Source organism: Pseudogymnoascus verrucosus, assembly GCF_001662655.1.
Source record: "Pseudogymnoascus verrucosus strain UAMH 10579 unplaced genomic scaffold scaffold_51, whole genome shotgun sequence".
In the NCBI taxonomy this organism is placed as follows: Eukaryota; Fungi; Ascomycota; class Leotiomycetes; order Thelebolales; family Thelebolaceae; genus Pseudogymnoascus; species Pseudogymnoascus verrucosus.
In genome coordinates, this window is record NW_017263702.1 from 117,858 (window position 1) to 137,539 (window position 19,682).

At 52.3% G+C, this 19,682-nt stretch overlaps 7 protein-coding genes across 7 annotated transcripts; 5 read left to right on the forward strand and 2 right to left on the reverse strand.

Moving 5' to 3' along the window:
* Nucleotides 1-152: 152 nt before the first annotated feature.
* On the forward strand, nt 153-1,506 carry VE01_08839 (uncharacterized protein). Its single transcript, XM_018278258.2, has one exon. The coding sequence runs from the start codon at nt 234-236 to the stop codon at nt 1,059-1,061; it is 828 nt and encodes a 275-aa protein (XP_018126947.1). The 5' UTR covers nt 153-233; the 3' UTR covers nt 1,062-1,506.
* On the forward strand, nt 1,478-4,659 carry VE01_08840 (uncharacterized protein). Its single transcript, XM_018278259.2, has 3 exons — nt 1,478-1,937; nt 2,007-2,119; nt 2,172-4,659. The coding sequence occupies exons 1-3, from the start codon at nt 1,846-1,848 to the stop codon at nt 4,379-4,381; spliced, it is 2,415 nt and encodes an 804-aa protein (XP_018126959.1). The 5' UTR covers nt 1,478-1,845; the 3' UTR covers nt 4,382-4,659.
* PRP22 (DEAH-box ATP-dependent RNA helicase prp22) lies at nt 4,659-8,396 on the reverse strand. The gene has a single exon (XM_018278260.2). It carries the CDS (start codon nt 8,345-8,347, stop codon nt 4,739-4,741), a length of 3,609 nt encoding a protein of 1,202 aa, XP_018126958.1. The 5' UTR covers nt 8,348-8,396; the 3' UTR covers nt 4,659-4,738.
* A 262-nt stretch (nt 8,397-8,658) lies between these two features.
* On the reverse strand, nt 8,659-10,981 carry VE01_08842 (uncharacterized protein). The gene is made up of 3 exons (XM_018278261.2): nt 9,841-10,981; nt 9,712-9,785; nt 8,659-9,658 (listed from the first exon to the last, which is right to left on the reverse strand). Exons 1-3 carry the CDS (start codon nt 10,016-10,018, stop codon nt 8,714-8,716), a joined length of 1,197 nt encoding a protein of 398 aa, XP_018126961.1. The 5' UTR covers nt 10,019-10,981; the 3' UTR covers nt 8,659-8,713.
* A 110-nt stretch (nt 10,982-11,091) lies between these two features.
* SEC1 (vacuolar sorting protein VPS33/slp1) lies at nt 11,092-13,744 on the forward strand (the record flags this gene model as incomplete). Its single annotated transcript, XM_018278262.2, has 5 exons — nt 11,092-11,362; nt 11,422-11,459; nt 11,509-11,596; nt 11,657-12,006; nt 12,065-13,744. The coding sequence occupies exons 1-5, from the start codon at nt 11,329-11,331 to the stop codon at nt 13,742-13,744; spliced, it is 2,190 nt and encodes a 729-aa protein (XP_018126960.1). The 5' UTR covers nt 11,092-11,328.
* Nucleotides 13,745-14,326: 582 nt separating this feature from the next.
* Nucleotides 14,327-16,172, forward strand: VE01_08844 (uncharacterized protein; the record flags this gene model as incomplete). The annotated part of the gene is made up of 3 exons (XM_018278263.2): nt 14,327-14,572; nt 14,622-14,966; nt 15,027-16,172. 3 exons carry the CDS (start codon nt 14,327-14,329, stop codon nt 16,059-16,061), a joined length of 1,626 nt encoding a protein of 541 aa, XP_018126963.1. The 3' UTR covers nt 16,062-16,172.
* A 637-nt stretch (nt 16,173-16,809) lies between these two features.
* On the forward strand, nt 16,810-19,495 carry VE01_08845 (uncharacterized protein; the record flags this gene model as incomplete). The annotated part of the gene is made up of 7 exons (XM_018278264.1): nt 16,810-16,876; nt 16,923-17,266; nt 17,320-17,653; nt 17,706-18,212; nt 18,328-18,606; nt 18,743-18,924; nt 18,974-19,495. The coding sequence occupies 7 exons, from the start codon at nt 16,810-16,812 to the stop codon at nt 19,493-19,495; spliced, it is 2,235 nt and encodes a 744-aa protein (XP_018126962.1).
* Between the last annotated feature and the right edge of the window lie 187 nt (nt 19,496-19,682).

Below are 19,682 nucleotides of genomic sequence, written 5' to 3' on the forward strand. Positions count from 1 at the left end.
AATCCATCTATATCCTCACAGCGCGTATATGGTCCTCTTGAATTGCTTTCCCAGTATCAAATAGCCCAGCCTTCTCAGCCTTGCGCTAGCGGCGGGGTGTCTGCAGGGGTCTCGCCTGACATCTCCCCCACCTCTCCACCATCCTCCTTCCACTCCCAAACCACAAACCACAAACCATAACCCACTCCTCCTCACAATCGCCCTCGCGGTTCTCAACAAACCCAACAGCGACAATGGCCCTCCACGCTCCCCGATCACCTCTAATATGCCCCTCCACGCCATCCGACCCCGGCCCCGGCCCCTCCTGTATACCCTCCATCGCAGTGGCAGCGGCCGCGGCGGCACATAACCAGGCGCCGCAATTCATGCTAAGCTCCCTCAACTTATCCGATCTATCCTCCGACCCCCTCCAACAATTCCGGTCCTGGTACATCTCCGCTCAGACCTCTGGCGTGGTGAGTCCCGAAACCGTGTGTTTGAGTACCGCCTCGCTACCAAGTGGACGGGTGACGAGTCGGTACGTTTATTTGAAGGAGATGGATGGGCGCGGATTCGTGGTGTACAGTAATTGGGGGACTTCTCAAAAATCCAAAGATGTGGAGGCGAATTCATGGGTCAGCTTGGCATTCTGGTGGAGGGAGCAAGAGCGCCAAGTCAGGATTGAAGGACGCGTGGAGAAAATGAGTCAGGAGGAGAGTCAGAAGTACTTCGATACGAGAGCGAGGGGATCGAAGATCGGGGCGTGGGCTAGTAGGCAGAGTGGACGGATTGATGGGAGGGAGGTGTTGGAGGGGTGGGTGGGCGAGGTCGAGGAGAGGTTTAAGGGAGTGGATGAGATTCCGTGTCCGGAGTTTTGGGGTGGGGTGAGGGTCGTGCCAGAGAGGGTAGAGTTTTGGCAAGGAAGGGAGAGTAGGTTGCATGATCGGTTTGAGTATGTGAGGAAGGGTGGGGAGGAGAGAGGGAAGGAGGAGGGGAGGAAGGAGGAGGGGAAGGAGGAGGGGAAGGAAGAGAAGGAGCCAGAGGTGGGAGGGGAGTGGGATATTGCGAGGTTGAGTCCGTAAGTTGGGCTGGGAGAAGTGTTTTATTGGCTGGTGGTTGAAGAGTGATAGTTAAGAGAGGATGAGTTCTGTTTTTTTTTCAAATGGCGAGGGAGAGGGGCCTGGAAATAGCGAGGCTGAATCTACGATCAGGCGGAGATGTCTCAATCGGGGCGTTTTGGGAGATAAACTCAGCTTTTTTTTTTGCAGGCATTAACAGAATCAGAGGAGTTACAAGCGATGAGGAATCTCTCAAACGTATTCTTTATTATTTATTATCCACGTGTTACATCATTGTACTGGCGTCAACTGTTGTTGACGGCAACGACACCGACCGGATTATCTCCAGGGGGGCCGGAACAACCTAACGCCGAACTCGCTTCCGACGCCGAGATGTGCTGAAAGGGCAATATGCATCGACGATGCTCAAGATCCCCAAACCTCCCAGCCCCAAAAAACATTAATTCACTCAACATACAACATTTCAACTGCCGATAATCGATATCTTGACCTCAATCTGAATCTGCATATCCAAAATACTCTTGCTACGATCGCTACTTAGCATTATCGCGTCTTCCTCGTCGCGCTGTCCACAGCCTGCGGCCGGTAGGGGTGGCATCGACCCCCTTCTCGATCTAAGGGCCTGTCCATACAGGTCCAGAACTCTCGCGGATATACAAAGCGCCAGAAGCATCATAATCTAACATCTAACAAAAGCCACTCAAAATAAACATCCTGAACCAACATCTCCGACTCCGTGCAGCCATCGCCACTCGCGCATCGCCAACACCTGTGGTAGGCGCTCACGATGCGCTATACTCGCGATGAGCTGGAGCACTTGCGTGACTCGCCGCTGGTCGTAAGACCGGTGAACTTGCCTCCCCAAGAGGAGTATATGGGGTGAGTAGCGCCACCGCGACGAGCAGTAGCTCGCCCAAACAAGGAACATCCATCACTAACTGTTCCCAGTCCGCCAGAGACGGATCGCAAACCAAACACCAGAGAGAGACGTGGGTCAGCTGGATTCTCGGATCAGACCAGCAGAAGACCTGGCGTGGACAAGCTTGCACGAGGCCCAGGGGGTATGTACCACCGTTTGTTTGTCGAAATGCATGGCTAATCTTACCGCTAAAGCTCCCTTGGACATCATCCTCGGCCCTCCCAAGACCTCATTCGCATCCTCGACCTCGGCGCGCAACGCGAGACCGTCCGATGCTGGCGAGAGACAACAAGACCAAGACCCCCGAGATCGACACCCCTTCCGCAAGAGCGACGGCGAGAGCGACCGCACGCGCGACAACCAGCGCCAGAACCTCCGCCCGCGACGCTCGGATGCCGACCAGGATAGCGATGGATGGAGCACCGTGAAGCCGCGTAAGAGTTTTGGCGCGGATGGAGCGGAGCGCTTCAACGGCCGTATGGGCGGAGAGAGACACCGTGATGATCCGCCGATGCCGAGGAGAGGGAGCAGAGATGCACGCGATGGCGAGAGAGAGAGGCCTGCGCGTGGCTTTGAGACGTTTACGCGCGATCGAGATGCTATTAAGGAGCAGGTGGAGGAAGGCGATGGAGCCCGTCGAGGCTTCGGTAGGGGGAGAACGGAGTCATGGTTCAAGGATAAGGAGGAGTCAGCCGCTGCAGCTGCGGCGGAGAATCGAAAGAGTAATGGCGAGAGACTTGCTGATCGCAGCCGTGGATGGAGGGAGAAGGATACTGAGAAGACGAACGGACGCGCCCATGACCGTAATGCTGATCGGAATAATGATCGTGAGAGGGGCGGTGACAGGGATGATAGGGGTGGGGGACGTTGGGATAGAGACAACAGGCGACAGGAGCGCGATCCAGAGTGGATGGATGAGCCTTCGGATAGCAAGAAGCGAGCTCATACCCAGGAAGACTTTCAGAAGTGGAAGGAGAGCATGAATGCTGGGATTATGAAGACGCCTGCTGCCGAGGTGCCGCCAAGCAAGTCAGCCCCTGATGCGCCTGGTCAGAGTTCGTTCTTCGGCTTTGATAAGCCGAAGGCCGAGACGCCTGTGGTTATTGATCCAGGCCCAGATAGGTTTATGAGTATGTGGTCGACACCAAAGCCAGAGGGCGCCGAGACGCCGCTGGCTTTAAAGAAGGAGGGCCCAGTCAAGGTAGCCGCAGTTGGGAAGGCTTCGCGATTCACATCGTTCTTTGCTGCTCCTCAGGAGGACACGCAGCGACGCCAAACGGAGCCTGCCCCACCAGTTCCGGGACTCGCGCTTAAGGAGTCCAACCCGCAGTCTGACAAGGAGAAAGAGGACTTCCAGAAACTACTACAGAAGTTGCAAAGCCAAAGCCTTCTTGGGATGAAGACCCCAACACCTCCAGTGAACCTGGCATCCCAGCCGAAGCCGCCACCACAACAGAAACAAATGGATATCCAACTTCCGCCAATTGACCAGTTCCAACAATATCGCCCTGGCTTCCAAGAGCCACCACGATCAGGCAGCCGTGAATCGCAGACCCAGCAAGCTGCTCTCCAGGATTTACTCAGCAACCGATCTACAGCCGTTAGTCAGCCCTCGACCCGCCCCGAGCCTATGGCACATGAGCTCGCCAACCAGCGCCAGAACATTGCTAGCCAAGGCTCAACCCGTCCGGACCAGGACATCAACCGCAACGCCGCGTTCCTCATGGGTCTAATGCAAGCACCACGCCAGCCAGACCAGCAGCTCCGCCAAGAGCAACTCATGATGAGACCCCCACAATCGCAGCCCCAGAGACAGCAACAGCAACAGCACCTTTCAGAGCGCGATCAGGATCTCCTAATGCGCGAGCAGCGTGAGCGCGCCGCCCAGCGCCAACGTCAAGAAATGCCACCGGGATTCTTCGACGAGTCCTTCCTAGGCCGTGGCTCGCACCCGCAACAGCAGGAGCCTCGCCCGCAGTCCCAGCAGCAGCAACAGCAGCAGCCAACACAAATCCTGCAACGCCCACCACCAGGCCTCGAGCAGCTTCCTCCAGGATGGCAACAGCAGCCTCGCGACCAGCAGCAGCAGCAACAGCTCCCACAATCCATGCCACGCCACCCGCTCCAGCCACCACCTGGCCTCGCCGGCGGTCCATCCCGCGGAATGCCGCTGCCACCTATGTTCCCACCCGGATTCGCGATGCAGGGTTACGGCCCACCGCCGCCAGAGATGAATGGAGGAGGCGCACAGCGTAATGTCCCGCCCCCGCCACCACCGGGGTTCATGGGACCACCACCGGGATTCATGCCCCCGCCTATGGGGTTCCCAGGTGAGATGGGGTATGCGCCGGCTTTTGATGGGAGGGGGCCGCCGCCACCGCAGCAGGGAGGATTTAGACGTTAAGTCTGATGAGGGGGGTTTACTGGTATGAGAGGGATTCTGGTGTATCGCGAGGGGGTTTGGTATGTGGTGGGTACTTTATGGGGTTATGACTGGCCATGTATAGCTGTGGATACGATGAGGGTACAGAGGGGAATATCCTGGTTAACACACTTACACGTTGTCTGAGGGGGGCAACGACGAAAGGCGTACTTCACGGAGCGAGACGGGCGCATAGATACCTACCGAACTCGCGATCACAATTAGTCACGCGCGGAAATGAAATCCTGTATCAGTAGCACACGCAACAGTATCCCTTTATGCTCATAAGTCTGTGATATATCATACAAATTATCTTCTCTAACCCCCATTTCCTCCACTCTAACCCCAAGTCCCACCCCCACCACCTCGTCCCTGCCTCTTCTGCGCACTAAGTCTCCAATCATCCTCCGCAGCAAACTTATTATACAGCGGCTGAATCCTCTCCGCCTTCCTCCGCTTACTGAGCCCATCCTTCCCAGCAACCTTGAAGAACGTCGGCGCCGCCTCCACGAGCCACTTCGGCTCAATAACGGTCGTCTGGTGCATATACTCCTTACTCGTCAAAACAAGCGTATGGTAAATCACCCACTCCGCCTGTTTCCCAAACAGCGCCGAGGAAGGATGCAAACTAACAGGTGTCCCTTCAATCAACGTCTTATACCCCTCCTGAGGGTCCTTGCGCGCCGCGCTCCGGAAGAAACCAGCACACAGCGCGCGCCGCACGCGTGCAGTGTCGCGCCCACACGACGCGATGGCGTGGCGGTAGCGCGTCATGATGTTCGCGAGCTGATCACGCACGTCCTTAGCGCGCTTCATCGAGCGGGCCTGGATGAAATTCTCAAAGCACCAAGGAGTCGCATAATTAGCTTGTTTCCAAGCATTATACACATTCAAGAGGGTAAGGTGGTCTCCAGCCGGATCGTGGAATTTGGCTTTCTTCTGGTCGGCTTGTGCTTGTTTCTCCTTGGGGCGGTAGAAGGGCGATTGCAGGGACAGCATGGCTACGATGGAGAGGATTTCGTCGGCGCAGGCGAGATCGACGGAGGCAATGAGGACTTTGGCTAGGGCGGGCTCCATGGGGAAGTCGGCCATTTTGCGGCCTAGGCGGGTGAGGAGGCCTTCGTCGTCGAGGGCGGAGAGGGCGTAGAGTTCTTCGAGGGCGGTTAACATGGTGTTTGTGGGCGGGGGGTCCATGAAGTCGAAGTGGAGGAGGTCGTTGATGCCCATGGCTTTGAGCATTAGGATGGTGTGGGAGAGGTTTTGGCGCTGGATCTCGGGGATGGAGGTCGGCAGCATCTCGGATTGGAAAGCGGCTTCGGTGTAGAGACGGAAGCACTTTCCCGGGCCTGTGCGGCCGGCGCGGCCGGATCGTTGGCGGGCTTGGGCTTGCGAGATGGGGGTTACGACGAGAGAGTCCATGCCGAGCTTGGGGTCGTAGGCGTTTTGCTTGGCGAAGCCGGGGTCGATAACGTAGTAGACGTGGTCGATGGTGATGGATGTCTCGGCAATGTTTGTGGCAATGACGACCTTGCGGCTTCCAGGGGGTGCGGGGTCGAAGATCTTACTCTGCATTTCGGTGGGGAGGGCAGAGTAGACGGGCAGGATGATGAGTTCTGGTACGGTGGGGCCAAGAGCTTTCATCCGCTCGAAGAGAATCTCACAACTTGTGTCAATTTCTTCTTGTCCCGTTAAGAACAAGAGAATATCTCCAGGGGGTTCCGTGAGATGAATCTGCATGACCGTCACCAAAGCCGCGTCCAAATAATCAGACTCTGGTTCCCTAGAATACATGATCTCGACTGGGAACGTGCGACCAGGGATGGAGAAAATCGGGCACTGGTTGAAGTACTCTGAGAATTTGTCTGCATCGAGTGTTGCGGATGTAACGATGACCTTCAGATCCGGTCGTCGCTTCAAGGTCTTCTTGAGCAGCGCAAACAACACATCAGTAGAAATCGTCCGTTCGTGAGCCTCATCCAACATAATAACAGAGTAGCGCTTCAAGTCAGGGTCCATAAGAACCTCTCGCTCCAGCATACCATCAGTCATGTACTTGATCTTCGTATTTGGGCTCGTGCAGTCCTCGAAACGGATCGTGTAGCCAACTTCCTCTCCCAGCTTACAGCCGACCTCCTCAGCGACACGCTTCGCAACAGACATGGCAGCAACACGACGGGGCTGCGTGCATCCGATAATACCATTATTTGCAAATCCCGCTTCGGCCAAGTACTGCGTCAACTGAGTCGTCTTTCCAGATCCCGTCTCACCGACAACAATCAGAAGTGAATTATCGTGGACAGCCTTGATGAGCTCAGAGCGGAATCTGAATATAGGCAAAGAATCGCGCTGTTCCTTGATTGTCATATTGGTGCGCCTACCCAGCGGCACATCTTTGCTCTGGGTAACACGTTTCCACTCAGGAACAACTTCTTCACTGGCCGGGTTTTGCTTGGCTGATCGGAACTCGCTGGCGAACTTTCGGTCTTCGGGCGCTACCATTGGGTCCTGCCATTGTGCGGACAAGTCTACTTTGGCTCCCTCTTCGGCGGCCTTGTCCTGCGCTTCCTGTTGTCTCAGCTCTCGCCTGTCCTTTGCCAGAGTTGCTCCAGACATTGCGGCACGGTTAAGAGATCCATCTGGTGCTTTAACAACTCTAATCGGTGATAATTCGAGCGATTGCTTAGTCTGACCAGCAAGGAAAGGAGGCTCCTCGTCCTTGATCTCGATATCGATGTCTTCCTCAAGTTCCATCTCGCCCTCACCATTCAAGGCGGCATTATAGTCTTCATCTAGATCCGGGTAGTCCGAAGCTTTTACCACTCCAGACGCGATCAGCTGCCTGACCTCCCATCTCTCAGGCGACGTCATCCTCTTCTTCTGCCGCGGTGGCGGAGCATTATCCCTCCCAAAAGAGGAGCCTTGGTCACCGAGTAAATTGCCATATTCGCGTTTCCCGCCTCCTCCAAGCTGCTCTGAGTTCGCGCCAGACTCTATCCGAGTTTGAGGCGCAAGGTCGCGCCCTGTCTCCTGATCCACCTCCTTCATAGATAATCCAATCTTCCCATTCTCAATTTTCACAACCTTGACCTTAACAGTCTGGTCCCTCGAGACGAGATCCGAGGGATGGTTAACCCGCGACCCTTCTAGAAGAGCAGATATATGCACGAGACCGTCGACTCGCCCCCTGACTCCGTGCAGGTTGACGAATGCGCCAAAGTCTTTAACACTGGTGACATGTCCCTCGTACACTTTGTATAGTATCGGCTGGTCGTCGATTTCCTGTTTCGGGGGGTTCCTCAGACTATCCTCGCCATGTCTCCGTCGCCCGCTCTCGTGCCCGTCTCTGCGGCTCCTGTGCCCCTTCCGCGATCGACCATATTCGTCTTCCTCCTCATATTTATCCATTCTCCTTGAAACGTTGTTGCGGTTCTGCTCAGGCGACCTAGATCGATACCGTCCCTTCCTCCCTCTCCTCTCCTCAAAGTCGTCCTCGGGGCTTCGAGTTCGTTTCCTAGTTTCCCTAGGTTTCTCGCCCCGCGCTTTCCCCCCAAGCCCTTCCAATAACATCATGGTATCATCAATCGCATCCGCCCCATCCGCCTCCATATCGACGCGCGGGGGCTCAACATCCGGTATCGCCAGTCCCTTGAACACCTTATCCTTCCCTTCATTCCGTCCATTCGTCGACTCTCTATGCGTGCTACCCTCCCCTTTGTACCGCGGATGCATCGTCCTGACGAGGCGATCAATACTCTCTATCAAACTCCCCGGGAAATCCGCTCCCATCGCGTCCAACCGCGACCTAAACTCATCGAGTGTCTTGCATTCCGCATGCTGGGCGATGACAAACTCGGCGAGCGTCTTGTCGCTGATTCCCAAGTGGTTTTGTAGCTCGGAGGTCACTTTCGAGACTAGCGATAAGATCTCTAGAGACTCGAGGTCCTCCATGGTGAATGATGGGCTGAACGCTGCGTGGCGTTGGGGCGATGGGGTTTCTTGACTTTTTTGGCCTCGATGTTGCCTCTCGGCGGGTAAATTAAGCGCGGAGCGGCAAAATAAGGTGATTAGTCATCATAGTACCAATCAAGGTGGATCTATCATTTATTCTTGGGAGGAACAAGTTATGATATTATAGTTGATGAGATTATAATAGTTCGGAACTATGACCTGTGGGGAATTTCACTCTATATCAAGTGTCATTTATGTGAGGTTGTTGAAGTTTCAAATATTTGTTAAGATTATAAATTGGCTAAACTAACACCTTATATAAATCGCTATCCTCTAAGTATTAACTTTACTACAAATGTAGTTGGTTTAATGCTTTGGAACCTTCTTTGAAGCCATGATCTTAGCATGTTGCTTCCCCAACAACTTATACTCCTCATCATCATAGTAAATCGTGTTCACGTCACCCAAAGTCGGCCCCGGAACAGACAACGTGTTGCTGCCAAACTGCCAGATCTGATCCGCCGCAATGCCCGACTTCTCAACAGTAACCTGCCAAGGACGCTCCGTCTCGGTATGATTGCTTGGGAACGGAGTGCCGTACTCTTCAAGGATGGCCGGCTTGCCCGATTTCTTGGCAAGAGCATCGTGCTCCTCGATCCACTGGTTGCCCCATGTGTACTCGTACGACCACGACTCCGGGTAGAGATGGAAGGTGGCATAGTCGAGGGTCTTGATCTTGAGATTCGCGACCCAGTCCACACCTTCGACGCCACTGTAAGCGTAGCTTCCATCGCCGACGCCCGAATTCGGGGTGAGCCAGCCCTCGTCACCAAGAGTCACCATGTGCGAGTTATCAAGCGACTTGATGTAAGCGGAGACCTCAGAAGCCCACTTGGTGATGGTGCCTGCTGGGCACTCCTTGCATCTCGGCTCATTTCCTAGCTCCCAGGCGAAGATGGCGTTGCTCTTCCTGTAGCGGGTGACGATGGTCTTGATGTAGTTGCGATACACCTTTTGCGACACAGCATCGGTGTACCAGGTCGTGGCATTGCCACCGAAGGCTCTGTTGTATGCGGCAACACCACCGTAATCGCCCCAGTTGTTGAAGAAGGGGAGGACGAGCTTTAGCCCGTGCTTTTCGGCTGAGTGGACGACGTAGTCGAGGCGCTGGATACCATCCTTGCCGTAGTTGATTGTGCCTTTTCCATTGGCCAGAAGCTGGAAGTAGACCTTGTTGGGGTCTGTATTAGTGGTGGGAGGGAGCTCAGTTACATCTCCGAAACCCCAGACACGAGCGACCTTGTAACCAGTCTGTAGGCTGGGTGTTAGAGAGGCAAGTAATTAAATGGGCGAGGCATTCTTACGGCGACCATCTCAGTAACTGAGATGTCCACATCTTTGTTGGAGCTCAGGTGAGCAAGCCACCATGCATTGGTTCCTATGGTTTGTTAAATGCTGGTCGTAGGCATTTAGAGTCAGTCACAGGAACTCACCAGCAAAGTATTGAACTTTTCCGTCGATCTCAAAGAGTCGGCCAACTGTCTTTGCATTCTTGTGCTTACTGAAGCCAATTGGGAACGCACAGTCCGATTCAACGTTGGAACCTGGGGCCGCTATCACGACACTCGAAAGCGCCAGCGACAGGAGAGAGATTGTGGATTGGAACTTCATCTTGGTCGAGACTTCTTTGACCTGACAGCTGAGCGAGACAAGGAAAATTTCCCCACCTTGGGCACCCCATGATTCTTATAAGAATCTTACTTCCGGGTTCTGTAAACAGACTGAGCTTTCCGGGTTGCGGTTCGTGGGAACCGGCGGTGCCTGCATACTATAATGACCTTGGCGTGAGCCATGTGGAAAGGCCATAGTCTAGTCCGGAGGGGCAAGCCAATGGTAGATCCTGAGTATATTATGATGTCCAGGAATATAGAGAGTTCCACGACGATCCGATGGAGCCGTTATGATGGAAGGCGGCTTAACAACGGAAGACAAGCTCCGAGATGCCGAAAGTGGTTATTTGTAGATGGGGGGCTTTCTGGGGTCCCCGGAGTCTATTTCGACAGTGGAGGGAGGTCCACACCTTCGCGAATGAGGAGAAGAAGTGGAATTGAGGGGATCAAGAGGGTTAATAGGATGAAAGCATGGGTGGCGGGCAAATATTTCGCCGTAATTGGGACACCATTTGCTGTATATATTAAACCAAGAGTAGACCACTTATCTTGGAGGTGAGGGGAAACAAAGTCCTAGGGCCGGAGAACTGTCAGAGTGGGGATTCTCGACGAAAATAAGATCCTATAAAAAGGTATTAGATTTTTCAGAAATTTTCATTCTTCAAGGGAATATGATGGTATGCTTCTCCTCATACTGTATGCTATTGTACAGTATTGATAGATATCAATGATGGTGGTGGTGGTTCGTTCTTACTGATCGATCGTGGTGAGAGTGGAGAGACAAGGGACGGATTTAGCCTTGCCAATGCGCTAAGGAACTTCTTGAGAAAGGCATGAAAATAGAGTTTATATCTAGATAATGTGCGCTGCATATATATGGATAGTTTTGACAGTTTTACTAGTAGAATATTATGGGAGCAACTAGGAAGCTTCAGTATGAAGACGACAAGGCTGTCACTCTTTGTTTTGGCCGTTTTGCTCTTAACGGCCAACCGTACTCGTTGTTCCCCACCAACTGCATCATGATTGACAGATACGAGTAACATACAAGACTACAACAGACTACCAGGGTCACTTATCGCGGGGCTTAGCTCCTGAGATCGTGAAACCGAAACTCTCCCCACCAGTCTCCCACAGCTGCCCTACAGCTGTTTTGCTTCACTACAGAGAATACACACAGTAGTATTCGATTATTGCCACCTCGAACTCTTGTTCAACTCTTTATCCTCAGCCTCGCAATCGCACAACACACCGCGCGCGCGACCGACCCCATCGACAGGAAGCTCTGAAGTCGAGCCACCTTTGCCCACGATGGGCGCTTCAGCAATTCAGGACCAGCGCGACAGTACGCCCCAGCCTCAACTCCATTTTCTCGGAATACTAAATTCTAATACCCTACTTCAGTTATTGTCGGCGCCATAAAGAACATAACCCGTGGTGATGTAAGCCGAGGTCGCGAGCTCGAGAGAGGGCCAAACTAATGCGTTGCAGTGGAAGGTTTTGGTGGTGGACACCGACAGCAAGAGGATCCTCGACAATGTTGTGAAAGAAGATGACATTCTCAATGAAAATATTGCAAGTACGTGCCTTGTGCTGTGTGACGCATTGCATGCATTGGGGCGAGACTGATGCGGTGTAGATATCGAGAAGATCGAGGATAAGAGGCCGCCGAACCCGGACATGGATGCGATATACCTCTTGTCGCCAGAATCGCATATTGTCGACTGCTTGTTGGCCGACTTTTCGCGCCGGCGATACAAAAAATCATACTTGGTGTGGACAGCTTTGTTGGATCCTACGATTCGGAGGCGCATTGACAACTCGGCCGAGGCCCAACAACAGCTTGCTGGGTTCGAAACATTGTCTATAGACTACTTCCCACGAGAATCCCGCCTGGTTACGTTTCGCGACCCATGGAGTTTCCCCATTCTATACCACCCGGCATGTAATAATGTCGTTGCTGCACATATGCAAACCCTGGCGCAAAAGGTCCGTATTTGTGCTTCCAGCGAGCTGAAATGGCGAAAATAACTGACATGTGCTACAGATAGCTGGTGTGTGCATCTCGCTGGGAGAATATCCAATTGTTAGATATTATAAACCAAAAGCGCCAACGCATGAAGCAAGTGTGCTATGCTCCCACCTCGCACGATTTGTGCAGGACGAACTAGATGCATACGCAAAGTTTCATACAAACTTCCCTCCTCCATCGAACCGACAGCAAGGCGTCCTTATTGTCACCGACAGGTCCATGGACTTGGTTGCCCCTCTTATTCACGAATTCACATATCAGGCCATGGCACACGACCTACTTCCCATAAGAGAAGGCGATAAGATTATGTATAAGACGACCGTTAATCAAGGAGAGCCTGGCGAAGAAGAGAAAGACATGGAGATTGGAGAGAACGATGACATATGGGTCAGGAACAGGCACACGCATATGAAAGATACTATCGAAAGGCTTATGGGCGATTTCCAAAAGTTCATTAGCGAAAACCCTCACTTTACGAATCAATCAGGTGATGCGACGAGTCTGAATGCTATCAAAGATATGTTGGCAGGGCTACCGCAGTTCCAGAACCTGAAGGACGCATATTCACTACATTTATCCATGGCACAAGAGTGCATGAACATATTCCAAAACCACAAACTGCCCGATATTGCTTCGGTCGAACAATCACTGGCCACAGGCCTCGACGAAGACTACCGAAAACCGAAGAATCTCGCAGACCAGGTCATTCGCCTTCTCGACGATGAAAGCATATCCTCACCTGACCGCCTGCGCCTCATCGCCCTATACATCATCTACTCCGACGGCATCGTCTTTGAGGACATCCCCCGCCTCATCGCGCACGCCTCCCTCCCCTCCACCAACATGGAAACAATCACCAACCTCGAGCTCCTCGGCGCCCGCACCACCCGTCCCCTCAAAGAAACCCGCCACCCGCACGCGCCCCTTTTCCCACGCAAGACCGCCCCCACCGCCGCTAATGAGGACTACGCGCTCTCCCGCTTCGAACCCGCCCTCAAACTCCTCCTCGAAGAAGTCGCCCGCGGTCCGCTTGACCCGGCCCTCTTCCCTTACACCAAGCCGCCGATACAGAGCGACTATGACCAAAACGCCAATGTCAACGCGTCGCTCCGCTCTGCGAAACCTACGTGGGCGCAGAACAGGAGGAGCGTGCACGAGTCCAAACAGCGCGTTATCGTGTTCATGGCTGGTGGCGCAACGTACTCGGAATCCCGAGCCTGCTACGAGATCACGAAGAACAGCAATCGCGATGTTATGCTCGTGACGAGTCACATGCTGACTCCAGCGTTGTTCTTGCGCCAGGTCACGGATCTGTCGGTTGATAGGCGCCAGTTGGGTCTTCCCGCAGACCAGCCGAAGAAGATGGCCCCATCGCATTTATTCGAGCGGCCTACACCATCGCCGTCACCTTCGCCGTCGCCGCACGGGGGGCTACCCGCGGGACCGGCTGGGGGCAGGGGAGGTCCGTCACCACGGCCGCCGCTGCCGTCATCGCAGAGCAGTGGGAGTAGGAAGCCCGTGGAGCCACCGTCGGGGAAGATGGGATCGATGTCTTTGAATTCTGGGAACGGGCAGAATGGCGGGTCGAAGGGGGCGTCGCCAGTTGCACAGGCAGGGAAGCTGGAGAAGAAGAGTAAATATGATGAGGATGGGAAGGAGAAGAAGAAGCGGGGATTTTTTAGCTCGAAGAAGTAGGGGCGGCAAAGAGATAGATATGCAGAGGAGGCGGTATGGAGAGGTTGAGGTATATATGCAAGATTGAGTATCGCATAGATGCTACATAATGAGCGATGGAAGATATGAATATACGGACACTATTGAGAAACCGTGTATTTTGAACGAACCAACCATCAATTTCACATTTATACTCACTCACGATAGTCGACAACTTCAACTTCAAGCATATTCTATAGTCCAGGGCCAACTCGGCTATAATTATACCGAATTTAAGACAGACCAGTCAGGTATTTCATGTCTCGTGCTGGAATCCGAATGCACGCTAGAAGAGTGCTCCAATGGCAACGTCGTTTCTCCACCAACGTTAATCTAAGACACACACATGTTCAACAATGATCGGTCGTAAGGAGGAAAGAATCTGGGTTATCCTAGAATTAGACTCTATATATGATCTATAATCATGTGCAGATATTCCCCGCTCGTCGCTGGCATCACGAGTATATCTAGAATCGGGTTGAGGTAAATGTCGCCGACATTTTAAACTTCTCATCAAGCATCGATATTTTTATGAGATTTTGATTCAGATTGTCCTTTCCAATAATGCATCATCTTTGCCTTCTTTATTTGTCGGCAGTCGCAGTGGTATATGGAGCACCACAGGAAGAGCAAAACGTGTTAAACCCGCCACATGTCGACTTAGGCTACGCACAATACCAAGGCTCAAGGGTCGCGGTGGGGGTAGACCAGTATCTAGGCATGCGATATGCGCAGCCACCACTTGGCGATCTAAGATTCCGAGCTCCTCAAGATCCACTCCCCTCTGACGACCTACAAGAAGCTTCTAGCGTGAGAAAGCCTCTCTCCAACGCGGGCCATAGCTAACTTGTTACTTCAGTTCGGCCCGCTATGTATTGGCGTTTCGCAGAGACCATCTGAGAGTCTTAATGAAGACTGTTTATTTGTCAATGTCTTCACCCCGTCGAACGCTACGAGGGATTCTAAACTACCCGTTTGGGTCTATATCCCAGGTGGTGGGTATGCGCAGAATACCGATAACAATTATAATGGGACGAAAGTTGTCCAAGAATCACAGTCTAACATCGTGCTCGTGAACTTCAACTACCGTGTTGGTGCTCTCGGTTTTCTTGCGGGCGAGCAAGTTGGGCGGGATGGGGATCTTAATGTTGGCTTGTTGGACCAGAGGAAGCTGTTGTATTGGGTTCAGAAACATATTAAACAGGTAGTTAATCCTTTCCAACGTTTCATTCTAGTTAAAGGCTACTAATACATATGCCTCTAGTTCGGTGGTGACCCACACCACGTCGTCCTTCACGGCACATCCGCTGGAGGCGGCTCCATAACCCACCACCTCGCCGCCTACGGAGGCAGAAACGACCATCTCTTCGTCGGTGCGGCGAGCCAGTGTGCCTTTTGGCCGCCCCTAACTACGGTTTCTGAGAGGGAGTGGCAATTCAACCGGTTCCTCGACGATACAGGCTGTTCAAGCAGTTTGAGCCCAATGGACTGCTTGCGGGCAGCTAATCTCAGCACTATTGCGGCTGCGAATATTGTCCATCCCTACCCGGGCGCGCGGTCTGAGAGTCCTTTGCCGAATTGGACTTGGTTACCTGTTATTGATGGGAACCTTGTGAGAGGCTCGCTGTACGAAGAGTTTGAAATGGGCCACTTTATTAAGGTTCCAATGCTCATTACCAGTACGAACGACGAAGGCACCAGTTTTGTTAGCAATGCTGCCACTTCCGATGACTTCTCATTATTCATGAAAAACAATTACCCCGCTCTAACTGACGGTGAACTCGACACTTTAATCGCCACCTACCCCTTACGATCACCATTACCCACCAAACAACCCTGGTTCCCCTCCCTCGCAGCCGCTTACGGCGACGCCACCTTCTCATGTCCAGGAAACCAGCTGGCCTTATCCTTTTCCCGTTTCTACTCCCCCTGGAAAGTCTGGCGCTACAGATTCAACGTCCAAGACCCCCCACAGGTCGCGGCTGGACTCGGGGTCCCCCACGCCTTCGACACGGATGCGATTTTCGGGCCGGGATACGCTGGGAATTATCCAGCTTCGTTTGTGGGTGTTAATGCGGAGGTTGTGCCGGTCACGATGCATTATTATATTAGTTTTGTGAGGGCGCTGGATCCGAATCGGTATAAGGCTGGAGAGGCGCCGGTGTGGCAGTCGTGGGGGGTGGGGAGGAATCAGCAGTTGAGGGTGGAAACTAATGGGACGGTGATGGAGGATGTGCCTGAGAATATGACGGAGGTATGTGGGGTTTTGAGGTCTTTGACTGGTCCGATGAGGTTGTAGGGTTGTGAGATGTGCCGAGTGCCGTTGGCAGAGTTGTGGTGGTTGATAACACGATACTTCAAATTTAGCGCTGAGCACTTATTATTATATCTACAATATCATGCAAAATTAACCTTGTTCTAGTGGCAACGTTATGACATTAATAACGCTCTGGTGGGGTAATAGATATTCACGAGACCCCGTTTGCATTCGAAAACTTTGCGGATTGGAAGGCTCACTATATTTCCACCATCAAAATATCACACAGCTAAGCAACCACATTAAAAACGCCCATTTCCAGCGGCCCGAGGGAACAAACCTTATTCGGCCGAACGACGAGCGAAGATCCACATGTGGCGTCAAAACGGCTAGTAAATGTGCGGGGAAGCAGTACCTTTGCGGGGAAGATGCAAGGGTTCTAAAATTGACGTGCTATGATGACGCTTTGCCTTGTCTTGGCTTTGGTCTTCGTTATCCCATGCCAAGTGCTTGATGATTATTCGCTTTATTTACTTTATTTGTGTTAGTCGGTGTTTGGGGACGGAATTTCTTTGGATTGGAGGAAGGGAAGAGTTGCTGTGGACCGAGATGCATGGTGCTTCGGTCGAATGTTGCTAACAGCGACTTTATATAGTAGAGAGATTCTAAGCAACGAGCTATGCGAGACACAGCCGAACCTTGGGTTCATAGTCGTTGACATATGCACCGAGAATCTCAAATTTCCTTTGACTCTCTATCCGAGGTAGATAGCCAATATTTAAGAGCGACGATGATTGCCCTTCGACGAGACCCCGATGGTATTGTTGCTCAACGAGGAAGTCAACTCGTGAAAGATGGTAAGAAACTCACACCTAGCCAAGGACGATATGCTAATCTCTTTAGGCACTCAATCTTTCAGAATTAGCCTCGTGGGGCATCGCAAGCACTGCAATCAGCACATTGACCAACTTTGCCGACCTGATCCGCTGGTTAAAGCTATGTCTGGAGTTTCCAACAAGACCATTATTTACGTCCAGGCCTGGAGAGTCAACTCCGCTAGTAGCAGCTCCGATGCTCAGGTTATAATCGATCAACCCACCCTGATCGATCTGACGGCGAAGGTCTCGAACGGACAAATCACTTGGACGCCCCCTGATAATGCAACATGGCTTCTGCTTTCCGCTTGGCTGCGTGGGACCGGTCAGGTTCCAGAAGACAGCCCGCACACCAACGGGATATCTTATGTGGTCGACCATTTTTCGCTGGCAGGTGCTAAGGCGGCAACTGATTATTGGGAAAGTATATCCTGACCCCTGATATCCATTCCGCACTACACGACAAGGATACGGCTATCATGGAAGATTCTCTGGAGGTGGCCAGCAACGGCTACTGGATGACCAAATTCCCAGCAGAGTTCCTCAAGCGACGTGGTTATAGCGTTGCGGATATCCTACCTATCCTTTTACAGAAGAGCAGTAAATACCTGTTTGTATTTTCTGATGCCGACCTGACTCGAGGCGCTCGTAATGATTACTGGGACACCATCAGCGATTTGTATGTTGATTATCATATCAAGCTGATAAAGTCCTGGGCTACGTCAAAAGGTCTCGAGTACAGAGTCCAGCCTTACAGAGGTGAGTTTATCTAAGGCGCAATGATGACAGTTTGGCTAATGCAATTTTATAGCATTTCCCCTGGACGGAATTAGAGCTGCGGCATTAGTAGATATCCCCGAAGGAGAATCACTAGGCTTCACCTCCATCGACAACTATCGAGCCCTTGCCGGTGCCGCTGGGTTGGCAGGGCGGAATATCATCTCCAACGAATTAGGCGCATATGCCAAATCCGCATACGGAACTTCATGGGCTAAAGTGCTTTCTACACTTAACCCGCAGTTTGCTGCTGGAGTCAATCAGAGTGTGCTTCATGGCTTCTCATATCTCTATGCTCCTGGAGCTGTATGGCCTGGCTTTGCTGCCTTCACGCCGACCAAAGGAAAAGCTGGTTATTCGGAGTCGTGGGGTCCAAGACAGCCGACTTGGAAGCATGCATCAGATTTTACGAACTATGTGGCGAAAATGCAATTCTTCCTTCAGCAAGGTGTGCCCAAGCACGATATCGCGATCTTCCGACCCAATGGAGCCGTTGATAACAACTACATCGCCCCCCTTATTTCACCAGTACCGGAGCAAGGTTAGGATGGAGTGCCAACTACCTAGACCTAGGCTTGTTCGACTTGCCAGCAGCGACCGTTAAAAGGGACGCTTTGCACCTACTGCTGCCGATTACAGTCTGCTGGTTATTCCAGGAGACCCTGGCACCGACAACGGGCCGACCCTTACAGCTTCGGCTGCGAAGAAAATCCTGGGCTACGCTGAGGCGGGTCTTCCGATTCTCTTCATTGGAAATTGGACAGATGCTCGCGCATATGGCTTCGGTGGCTTGACAGGAGACTCTACAGCGATTGTCAAATCTACAATGAGGAAGTTGCTTAAGTTGTCCAATGTGGTCAACGTTGCTTTGGAAGCAGACATCGAAGCTGGTATCGCGAAGCTAGGCATAAAGCCCGCCGTAGAGTTTCCATCTGGTATTTCTCCGTCGTCAAGATGGCGATGTCGATAACTATGTATTTGTTGCGAATTCTAGCTCGGCAGTCTCGCAAACCATTACTTTGCCGCGTCGAAGCTCGGATTAAGTACCTGTCTCTATCGATGCATGGACAGGCAAGATGGAGGCAGTTGCGTTGTATCAGATTACTATGGACGGGCGCTTGTCGATTCCACTGGTGCTGAACTCAAAACAAGCAAAGCTGGTATCGATAATCCCTTGGTCTCGGAATAAACCTCGTTATGCTACGAGTACGACATCCCAGGCGATTATGTATGACTCTCAATCTCGCCTTTTGGTACGCGCTACAACGGCGGGGTCATACTCCAGTATTCTAGACTTATCAGACTGCTATAAGCAACGTCCTGCTAGCGATGAATCTGAAGACCTGGACATTGAACATAGACGACTGGCAGCCAGCTGAAGGCAGCGGAACCACCGGTGATATAACTGCTACTAAGATCGTCAAGCACGAGCTGTCACTCACATCGCTAACAGCATGGAGTGGCATTGCAGAGATTCAGGATGTCTCTGGAATTGGCACCTATCGGACAAATTTCACACTTGGGACCGCTTCGACGTCGCTTTCCAGCGACATGGGCGCGTACATCATTCTCAGCAAGTTCAATGGGTCGTTTCGCATCAAGATCAATGACCAGCAGCTGCCACCCTGCGACCCTTTCTCCCTTAAATACGACATTGGAGCATATGTCGTCAATGGTACAAATACAGTCGAGATCGATGTCGCCTCCTCTCTATTAAGTAGGATGAGAGTTGTATTCCCGGATGTGTACGGAGGAAATGAAAGGCAAGCTTTTGGCCTCGTTGGGGTGACGATCCAACCATACGCGCAGGCTGTGATCGTGTGATAAGTAGTGGTATAATGCAATAAAACCTAAAGTTGCCTAAATATAAGTAATATTCTGCAAAGTTTAATAGATATACTTTCATCCTTTGGTGCAACCAAAATATTACCAAACTCGCCTGTAATGAATCAGAGTTGGGCCTCTCTCTTCTATCCTCGACCCCCTTCTTGGAAAGGGGGTGGGGGCGAGA